Source organism: Danio rerio, chromosome 3 (assembly GCF_049306965.1).
Source record: "Danio rerio strain Tuebingen ecotype United States chromosome 3, GRCz12tu, whole genome shotgun sequence".
Lineage (NCBI taxonomy): Eukaryota > Metazoa > Chordata > Actinopteri > Cypriniformes > Danionidae > Danio > Danio rerio.
In genome coordinates, this window is record NC_133178.1 from 11,322,887 (window position 1) to 11,334,104 (window position 11,218).

An 11,218-nucleotide genomic window follows, 5' to 3' on the forward strand; every position below is an offset into this window, starting at 1 on the left:
ATGCAAATAGTTTTTGCAAGGAAAAAAAATAATGGAAACACTTTAGTCTGAGGAACAATATTACTACTGGCTTATTACCTGCCTGTTATTAAGATGTTAACTTACTTGTAAGTATGAATTTTGGCTCCTACGTTTATTAATACTTTTTAATTAATAATAAACAGCCAATTTCTTAATAATAAGCTGGTAATAATCCAGTAGATAATAGCTGGAATTGATCTCTATACTAAAGTGTTATCGTATAATTTTATTATATACCCAATAATTAAACCCAACTCCTACAGTACCTTAATAAATATTAATAAGCAGATAATTAGTAGTTTATTGAGCTAAAAGTCTTATTTTATAATGTATAAATAGTGAGAATTGTACCTTAAAATAAAGTCTGACCAGATTCATTTATGAACAGATTAATTTAGCTAGGCATCTGCTGTTTATTTAAATATTTCCCCCATTTTTTACCTGAAAATAATATTGATTATTAATTAAATGTGCATAGCAAATATGAAAATGCTACAAAATATTAAAATATATTTATTCAGCTAAATTAGACTTTTTTAAAACTGTAAAACAAACATTCACACAATCAGCGATAGTTGTGATTTGGGTCAGCCTATGCTTTTAAATTACCCAACCTGTGACTATTATATAATTTCCCCTCATTTTGACTTGATCCCAAGATCAGTTTTATTTTGACAAAGGTCACCCAGTTGTCTCTTATGTCCCCTCCCAAGTTTTAACTTCAGAGTACATAAAGGCAAGACAGCATGCAGCCCACATCAGTCTTAAAGCAGTGATACGTTTTTGTGCATGTAGAATTCTGACTATGGCTTTAATTGAAGCATTCCTGTTGCAGGGTTCTCCCACAGGTACAATACTGGGTGCCCTTTTGCTGTTTTTGGTTATTTATCTCTTTTCCAGCAGCTCCAGCTCTCAGGATAAGGAGAAATATCCTCCAGGACCCAAACCTCTGCCTCTGCTTGGGAATCTGCACATTCTCGACCTCAAGAAAACCTACTTGAGCCTTTTGGAGGTGAGCAAAAATATCAGTGTGTTTTTATTTTGATGATCTGTTTTCTACATTTACTATTAAAATGATGGATAAACAGGTGTCTTGTACTTTTATTGATCAAAGGGAAAATTAACCCATAAATAGAAATTACCTCATCATATTGTATATTCTCCTTCTCCTTTTTATTTATTCATTTTTAAGGAATATTTAAAAGGATAATGGCTGCTGGAATCCATTGACTTCCATAGTAGGAAAGAAAATTTACTTTGGAATTCAACGAGTACCAGAAACAGCATTTAAAATAAATCAAACTCTTCTTCTCAAACAGGTTATGCACTGAGAAAAATGACTCAAACATGATTGCTTGGATTTACTCAATTTCTTTAAGTTAAGTGCTTGTAAACAATTTACTTGGGCTGAATTTAAGCAAACAAATTAAGTTGAACATCACTAAATTTAATTAGTTTGTTTAAATTCAACACATAAATTGTTTGCAACAATTTTGCAGGCATCGTTTGTTTCAGTGTACGTCAAAAGTGAATAAATGATAGCTGAATTTCATTTTTGGTTCAACTTTTCCTTTTATTGCTATACATGCCAACAAGACACTTACTGAAAAGTGTAGAGTGTTTATAAATGACAAATGTAGAGATCACCTCGTTCTTAAAAAAAAAATTATTCAATTGTTAAGATAATAATTTAGATGATTCCTTGGATTTGCTCAATTCTTTTAAGTTAAGTGGTTGTAAACAATTTATTTGGGCTGAATTTAAACAAACAAATTAAGTTGAACATTATCAAATTAAATTTTTGTGTAAATTCAACACAAATAAATTGTTTACAACAGTTATTGTTTACTAAGAATAAGTGTGACTGAGGACATGGGCATAAAGTCAATTGGCAAATACACAAACAGAGAGATAAGAAGATGCCAACAGATCACACTGACATACAGGTAGATAGATAAACCATTATTTATAAAAATGAGATGTAGCACACAACTATAATGTTCATAACTCAGAAAAAACATAAACAAAAAACAAAATAAAAACTTAAAAAGTGAAATGTCATGCAGGAATTTAACAATATATGTATTTCAGTTATTCACCGCATATACTGTAGTAAGGAAACCTAGCCATTATTGATAACTATGGCATAAATACAACTGCTGTTTAATGGAATAACTAAAATATATATGGAATAGCTCTGCACATCTTAGTCATTCGCACTATTAACTGTTAAAATATAAAATTATATATATAAAATTATATATATATATATATATATATATATATATATATATATATATATATATATATATATATATATATATATATATATATATATATATATATATGTGTGTATGTGTGTGTGTGTGTGTGTGTGTGTGTGTGTGTGTGTGTGTGTGTGTGTGTGTGTGTGTGTGTGTGTGTGTGTGTGTGTGTGTGTGTGTGTGTGTGTGTGTGTGTGTGTGTGTGTTTGACTGTATAAAGTCAGAATTATTACCTGTATATTTTCCCTCAATTTCAATTCAACAGAAAGAAGATGTTATTAACACAACACATATTTTTGCCATGATGACAATTCATATTTTACATAATACAATGTTACATAACATTTTTGTACATAATAAATCTAGATATTTTTCAAGATACTACTATTCAGTGACATTTAAAGGCTTAACTAGGTTCATTCGGCAGGTTAGGGTAATTAGGCAAAACATTAACGATGGTTTGTTCTGTAGGAAATAAAAAAAAAAGCCTTAAGGGGGCTAATAATATTGACCGTAAAATGGTTTTAAAAACATTACAAACTGCTTATATATTTGAAAAGTAACTAATAACTATTTACTTGAGTAATTTTTTCATCAGATACTTTTTTATTCTTACTCATTTTAGGATTGTCACTTTTACTTGAGTAAACATTTCTGCAAATACTAGTACTTTTACTTAAGTATAGACTTAGGATTCTCTACAAACCTCTGGTACTGGTTCTTACCGCAGCACTTTAGTGTTACAGTTTATTTTACATTTAAAATCCTGCAAAATTATGTTTACAGCGTAGCTAAACTTCTGACTGATCATCAAAATAATCATTTTGTTTCTTTACACCCAATGGAATTCCCTTTTTCACTATAATTATTCAACAGAATCAGCCGAGGGGAAGTTATATTCTTGAAAGCTGAAAGTGCATCTGTTGGTGTTGGGTTTTTAGATTTATGGAAGGCATCTGACACTGTTGATCAGCAGGATCTTTTGTCAAAGTTAACAAACTTTAATTTCAAAGAAGAGAATAGACTTTGGATAAAAGCTTATCTTTCAAATTGGAAACAGCGCATATATATTGATGGTACAAAGCCCTCGTATACCGTGCTCATCCCAAAAGGGTTCTATCTTAAGACCATTTTTATTTTCAATACACAACAATGACTTACCTGTGAGTGTGTAAAAATATAAATATTCAGTTATAAGCAGATGATTATGTTATTTTTTTATTCTTTCAAACAAATTTGGAAATGTTTTGACTATTTAACTTCAGCTTTGGCTAATGTTTCAGAGTGGCTGGTCAAATCTGGTATATTTTTAAACTCATAAAAAAACAACCTGTGTATGATCTCTAGAGATGGCACAATTAAACATATTCTTGAGAGAGGAGGTGCTTGAAATTCCAGATTCCAGGTTTGAAATTAAAGAAGTTGATGCAAGTATTTGTATTAAAACAACATAAAAATAAAATAAAATAAAATAAATAAATAAATAAATATTTATGGAGTTTTGAGTTTGGTAGCATGTCTTTATTTCACACCCCTAATCCTACCCAATACATAAACTAATAACTATTAAAACACAGCAAATTCAAAGTTTCTTGAGCTAAAATTTTATTGATATTATATTGATATGAAAGTGATGATTTGCTAATAGAAAGAATTGTGCCTTATTAAATAAAGTGTGACATAAAGGTGAACATATTTTTGAAAGAAAACAATGTCTGCACTAAGGATTAAAATATTGGAATAGGTTGCCAAGTCAGCCTGATCTCACAAGGAAACGTAACTATTTTACGTTTGTCAGTTTAGTGGCTAATCCGTTCACTCGTATGAAACTGTGCAATTTTAAAAAGGGGGCGTAGCACTAAACCCCACCCCTTAACTCAACCTTCATTGCAAATCATACTAAATTGTATAAATGAGATCGTATGAAGTAAAAGAATTAGATACTAAATCATATAGTTGCCGTGAGATTGTGTTGGTCATATACACAATATGTTGGTCATATATATACATATATATATATATATATATATATATATATATATATATACAGTTGAAGTCAGAATTATTTGCCCCCCTTTGAATTTGTTTTCTTTTTTTTATATATATATATTTCCCAAACTATGTTTAACAGAGCATGGACACTTTTACAGTATGTCTGATAATATTTTTTCTTTTGGAGAAAGTCTTATTTGTTTTATTTTGGCTCAAATAAAAGCAGTTTTTATTTTTTTAAGAACCATTTTCAGGTCAAAATTATTAGCCCTTTTAAGGTATATATTTTTTTGATAGTCTGCAGAACAAATTCATTGTTATACAATAATTTGTCTAATTCCCCTAACCTGCCTAGTTAACCCAATTAACCTAGTTAAGCCTTTAAATGTCACTTCAAGCTGTATAGAAGTGTCTTGAAAAATATCTAGTCAAGTATGATGTACTGTCATCAAGATAAAATAAATCAGTTATTAGAGATGAGTTAATAAAACTATTATGTTTAGAAATGCGTTGAAAAAAATCTGCTCCCAGTTAAACAGAAATTGGGGAAAAAATAAACACTGGCTATTAATTCTGACTTCAACTGTATCTTAAAGTATTATTTTCTTATTTTTGTATTTAAATGTAAGGTAACACTCTATTTTGATGGTCTGTTTGAGTATTAGTGAATGTCTGCTTAATATCTATTAAATCTGCTCCTTCAACAGACATTTAACTGAGTATAACAAAGTATATCTCAACTTCCACTGGCACTAAACCCAACCTAACAGTCTACTCATAATCTAATAAAAATTAGTTGGCATGTAGATGCAATGTAACTTAACTTCAACAAATGGATCATCAAATTAAAGTGTAATCAAATGTATATTTGAGTCTATTGTTCTGTTTTTGTGTGTACCAACAGGATGTAAATCAGCTCTGTTGCTATAATCTGGCTTGTTTAGAAATTTCATTAACCTAGCATTGTTCTGCTAATATAAATAAACAATAAAAACAGATCAACATACAGATAAATAGTCAGTCTGTCAGCCAGCCAGATTGGTAAATGGAATATAAGAGATAGAATAATCTTTGTTTTTAAAATTGTAGCTCGGTGTTCCCATTATAGTGTAATTATGGTTAATGTGTGACCAGTGAGGGCAGGTTAGTCCTGTATGCTGATAGTAGTGGATGGATTGTGTATTACAGTCATTATTTAAGGCTCTTCTTTGTTTTGTTTTACAGCTGTCGAAAAAATACGGGCCAATTTACACGGTGTATTTGGGGCCTAAAAAGGTGGTAATACTGTCAGGATACAAAATAGTCAAGGAGGCACTAGTGAACCTTTCAGAGGAGTTTGGAGATAGAGATATTTCACCCATATTCCATGATTTCAACCGTGGATATGGTAAGATGTTTTTCTCATATTCGGATAACCACATAATAAACAGGTTTTTATTACACCTAACACGTCTCTAAATCTGTAGGCATTGCGTTTTCCAATGGTGAAAACTGGAGAGAAATGAGACGCTTTGCTCTGTCCACCCTACGAGACTTTGGAATGGGCAGAAAGAGAAGCGAAGAGCTGATCATTGAAGAGATTAAATATGTAAAGGAGGAATTTGAGAAGTTTGGAGGTAAGACTGTCAACCTTGAGGACAAGATGATGACGTGACTTTAAATGATTTGAGTATTTACATCTTGCTTACTCTTGTGCAGGAAACCCATTTGAAACAAAACTGCCCTTAGCCTTGGCCATTTCGAACATCATCGCTTCAATTGTCTTCAGCGTCAGATTTGAGTACAGCAACACTAAGTTACATCGCATGGTCGGACGGGCTTATGAAAACATGAAGTTGACTGGATCTCCTTCTGTTCAGGTACAGATTTCAGGCATTCATGTGATCACGCCAATAAATAATATGTGGATTGGGGTTCTTAATTATTACATCACTGTCTGGAAAGCTTGAGTTTGATTGGTCAGTCATGATATTCCAATGTACTGAATGTTATTCCGGGCGAGGCAGTGGCGCAGTAGGTAGTGATGTCGCCTCACAGCAAAAAGGTCGCTGGTTCGAACCTCGGCTCAGTTGATGTTTCGTAGTGAAGTTTGCATGTTCTCCCTGCCTTTGCGTGGGTTTCCTCCAGGTGCTCCGGTTTCCCATAGTCCAAAGACATGTGGTACAGGTGAATTGTGCAGGCTAAATTGTCCGTAGTGTATGAGTGTGTGTGTGAATGTGTGTGTGGATGTTTCCCAGAGATGGGTTGCGGCTGGAAGGGCATCCACTGCGTAAAAAAAACTTGCTGGATAAGTTGGCGGTTCATTCCGCTGTGGCGACACCGGATTAATAAAGGGACTAAGCTGACAAAAAAATGAATGAATGTATGTTATTCCTATATAACAACTGCTGACTAACGCAGACTCATTTGTGTAGGTCTACATCATATAAATTACGCAGCTGTTGTTTTTGAGTGTTTGACTAAAGTTTTTGAGTAATAAGCAGAGTTTTTTTTGCTCCATTCCCGCTGTTTTAGTTTCAGATGATCATTCTAATGTTGCGTTTACAGCAAACGCGGAGCACCACATAATTTGCTAAAGCTTACTCGTGGGATGTTCTTCACCTCACATGAATTCACTGCAGTTGAATTATCCTTTTAATTTTATTTCTGGAGAGTGCAAATACGTCCCGGGAGGTACGTATTTGTGCAGTTTTTGTTTTCGCGAATCCGCCAGAGGTCACTGTGCGCGTTTTCGCGTCTCGAACGCCTCTCGAGAGCGTGCGTCATTCGCACCCGCGCTGTTCTCCCATGAAAAGCCACCAGAGGCCGCTGTCGATCGACTGTCTGTCCGACTGACAGACTGAATGACTGAACGATCGACTAGGCGGCCGGCCAATCAGACAATCGGCCAACCAAGCCACCCTCCTCCTTCCCTAAACCTAAGCAACGATTTACAAAAGCCGTCCAGAAAAGAAAAGCAAAAGCCCTCGTCTGATTTTGACCGCGTTTTCGGATTTCACCGCATTCTCGTCCCGTCACAAACTCGTTCGCTTTTATTTTTTGGGTTCTGTTTTTCATCTTACCTGATTTCTGGAACCGATCTTCCCTGGACTCGAACCCGCTCGTCGCCGTGGCCAGCTCCTCCTCCTCCTGGCCTCTGCTCCGCCGACGTAACACTAGCAGCTAAGCGGACAAACTGGTTTGCGGCAGGAAAGTGCAGAGAAGAGAAGCGGCGTCACACCACCCTGTAGCGTTCGCTCGAAAAAACAAAATGCGGCCATACGTACCTCTGGCCACGTAAATCGTGGTCTCCAGAAATGTCTGTGGTGCTTCGTTTTCAGAATGAGCTTGGGTTGGCTTTTTGAGATCTCAAGTTTTTCTCGCGAGTGCCGTTCACGCCTGTTGTTCACACATAAATCTACCAGAGGTCCCTGTCAACTGACTGACTGACTGACTGACTGACCGATTCCTCATGTAATTTTTACCATGTTTTCAGGTTTTACCATAGTCTCACCCTGTCTTTTACTTGTTTATTTTATTTTTTTGGATTCTGTTTTTGTCTTACCTGCTTTCTTTAACTTTTCTTAACTGGACTATAGAGTGGGTGGGAATGGGGTGCTTATAGCCAGGGAAGTGCAGATTGGGGAATGGTGATTAGGTGTATATGAACTCAGAACTAAAGTGATTGGGATCAAGGATAAGCAGGAGAGCTTGGTGTACATGTAACAGCAGCTTCTCGTAGTGATGTTATTCAGAATAAAGCTGCAGTCACACTGCACTTTACTTCCCATAGACTTCCATTCATATGCACGTAAATGCGTCAAACTGGAAACGCAAGGTCTTGCGTCAAGTTTTGCAGTTCGCTGTGTTACAAAGTTTAAACATGGTGAACTCTGACCTGTGAAATCGCATCACTTGAGTGCGTGAGACCAATCGAGGATCAAAACATGACCTCTGTGTACAGAAATTTTAAATATGAAGCAATCGCTCGCTTTTTTAAATGTCTAATAATCTGACTTAATCCTGCATCTTTTCGCAGCGCTGTTCAACAGAATTTCACATGCTCAAACTCTAGTGCGACTGCAGCTTTATTCTTGAATATTATGTGCTTGTTTGTAGATCTACAACATGTTCCCTTGGCTTCGTCCCATTGTGGCGAATCGGAATCAAATTGTGAAGAATCTCAGAGATACCTTTAAACAAAATGAGGAATTAATAAATGGTGTAATGAAGACTTTGGACCCTTTTAACCCCAGAGGAATTGTTGACAGTTTCCTCATACGACAGCAGAAGGATGAGGTACTGTTTCATCATTTTTATTAATTACTGTGCACAAATAATCACACTGTTTTTGCACATTTATTGTTCTGATGTCATCGTGTTTTGGCTATCACCATGCAGGAATCTGGCAAAACAGACTCACTGTACAATTCAAACAATTTATATTGTACTGTTAACAACCTGTTCGGGGCTGGTACCGATACTACAGTCACAACATTACGTTGGGGTCTTCTGCTAATGGCCAAATACCCTGAAATACAAGGTATTTTTGCATTTACACAGCAAAGATGTAGTCTTCAGTTGTAATTTTAAAAAGTTGCCACAAAACTGCCAAAAAAAATGACAAGACACATTGAATTAAACTATTGCACATTCGTAATGCTTTGTTATGTTGTAAAAATTACTATATACAACTTTTTGATTAAATAGTGTATGGTAAGTTTTTTATATGTGATAATTCTAATATGCAAGTATAATACAAAGTGTCAAAAATAAATGGGGAATTTAATAATGTGGTTCTTCTGAATATAAGCCAAGGTTCAAGATGAGATTGAACGAGTGATCGGTGGACGTCAGCCAGTTGTAGAGGACAGGAAAAACTTACCATATACAGATGCTGTGATCCATGAAATTCAAAGATTTGCAGACATTTCACCCATCGGTGCCCCCCGTCAGACCACATGCGATGTTCATCTGAACGGATATTTCATCAAAAAGGTCTGTATACAATAGGAACTTAAGGTGTTAATTAATATGTTTAGGTCAACTTTGTGTTCTCCAGAGGGAAATTTATTTCACATAAGGCAGTAAGAAGCCAATAACAATATCTACCGATGAGGCTGTGATCATTTACACAGTGCATACGGAAAGTTTTCATAGCGCTTCACTTTTCCACATTTGTTTATGTTACAGCCTTATTCCAAAATGAATTTAATTCATTTATTTCCTCAAAATTACACACAATACCGCATAATGACAATGTGACAAAAGAGTTTTTGAAATTGTTAAAAACTTTTATAAAAATAAAAAACCTGAAAAATCACATGTACATCAGTATTCACAGCCTTTGCTCAATACTTTTTTGATGCACCTTTGGCAGCAATTACAGCCTTAAGTCTTTTTGAATATGATGCCACAAGCTTGTCACACAAACTTCTACCTTATTAACTAATAATAAATAGCTAATTAGTAATTAATTGAGCTAAAGTCGCAGTTAATGGTTTGTTAATAGCGTGAATTGGACAATAAATGAAGAGTGACCATAATAAAAGTGATGTCCACATTTTGTTGTGTTTGCACTATTTATAACTGATGCATCTGATGTTTTGTGCAGGGCACCCCTGTGTTCCCACTACTGGTCTCTGTGTTGAGGGATGAAAATGAGTGGGAAACGCCTGACAGCTTTAACCCAAAACACTTTCTAAATAAACAGGGACAGTTTGTGAAAAAGGACGCCTTCATGCCCTTCGGTGCAGGTAGAGGAAACTTTGAATTCATTAATTATATTTATCCCATCACAGGTGCTTTTTTTCAGTCTTCTGTTTATGATTTCTCTCAGGACGCAGGGTTTGCATTGGAGAGAGTTTGGCCAGGATGGAGCTCTTCCTCTTCTTCACGTCTCTCCTTCAGTATTTCCGCTTCACTCCTCCTCCTGGAGTGTCTGAAGATGATCTAGATCTCACACCAGTAGTGGGCTTCACACTGAATCCGAAGCCACACCAACTGTGTGCAGTGAAACGGTCTTAGAAACATCATACATGCTGTTAAAATATTATCTCTCATTGTATTAACACTATTTTTTGCTTGTATATTTACCAGCTTTCCATTTGAAGCAGATTCATTGTTTATCGCTTTTTTTTTTATATAAATAACACTAGCAGACCTCGCTGTTCTTCAGTGTAAGAGCATGCTAAGTATGTAAATACATTTAGCACAGAAAAATAAATCAAAGACAGTTAGTAAAACCTAAAACTGAAGTGCAATTGTGATTTTTGTTCTTCTTTTTTTTCCTGAAAGCTCTAATAGTGCTGTTGTTGCCTCATTGTACTGAGCTAAGTACATTTGACTGTGTCCCTGTTCCTATTCTGACCTTTGCACTTTCTATTATTTGACTGTTTCTGCCACTTTATCCTCCAAGATTTGCAATTAATATGTCTTTCTATGCTATTTTAGTATTTTTAGCTATAAATCAGAGATAAATGTTTGATATGAGTACATGAGCAATTTGTTTATTTGTGTTATCACAGGCTGAACTCTCTGCAGGATGTATGATTAAAGGCGGTTGCAGCTCATTCTGAAAGTGTGTGTTGCATGACTGTATTAACTATTAAACTGCATTTAAATGTATAGATGCACAACCCCAATCAGAAAAGGTTGGGGCAGTATGGAAAAAAGAAAAAAAGTTGTGATTTCCAAATTTTACTTTGACTTGCATTTCATTGCTGACAATATGAACATAAAATATTCGATGTTTGGTCTGGTCAACTTCATTTCATTTGTAAATCTGCATCCCTTCCTGTCATTCAGACCTGGAACACATTCCAAAAATAAAGTTGAGACAGGAGCAGTTTAGGGCTAGTAATCAGTAAATTAGTTCACTAATGATGGGATTTTAGTCAGGTGGTGTCAACAGGTGACTGTAATTATGATTTAGGATAAAAGTAGCGACCAAGAAAGGTCTG

General features: G+C 35.0%; 2 protein-coding genes across 2 annotated transcripts in view; one reads left to right on the forward strand and one right to left on the reverse strand.

Moving 5' to 3' along the window:
* The window catches only part of LOC141381148 (uncharacterized), a 587,543-nt gene that overhangs the window by 132,676 nt on the left and 443,649 nt on the right, over window positions 1-11,218 (reverse strand). The window lies entirely within an intron of this gene.
* cyp2k6 (cytochrome P450, family 2, subfamily K, polypeptide 6) lies at window positions 765-10,828 on the forward strand. Its single transcript, NM_200509.2, has 9 exons — window positions 765-1,033; window positions 5,502-5,664; window positions 5,744-5,893; window positions 5,976-6,136; window positions 8,376-8,555; window positions 8,658-8,799; window positions 9,070-9,254; window positions 9,871-10,012; window positions 10,096-10,828. The coding sequence occupies exons 1-9, from the start codon at window positions 827-829 to the stop codon at window positions 10,281-10,283; spliced, it is 1,518 nt and encodes a 505-aa protein (NP_956803.2). The 5' UTR covers window positions 765-826; the 3' UTR covers window positions 10,284-10,828.

Excerpts from the sequence above, each read along its gene's own strand:
- cyp2k6 (NM_200509.2), top strand. The coding sequence starts at position 827 with ATGGCTTTAATTGAAGCATTCCTGTTGCAGGGTTCTCCCACAGGTACA. Across the intron at positions 5,894-5,975 it reads GGAATTTGAGAAGTTTGGAG|GAAACCCATTTGAAACAAAA; the intron begins GTAAGACTGTCA and ends ACTCTTGTGCAG. Across the intron at positions 8,800-9,069 it reads CAAATACCCTGAAATACAAG|CCAAGGTTCAAGATGAGATT; the intron begins GTATTTTTGCAT and ends TCTGAATATAAG.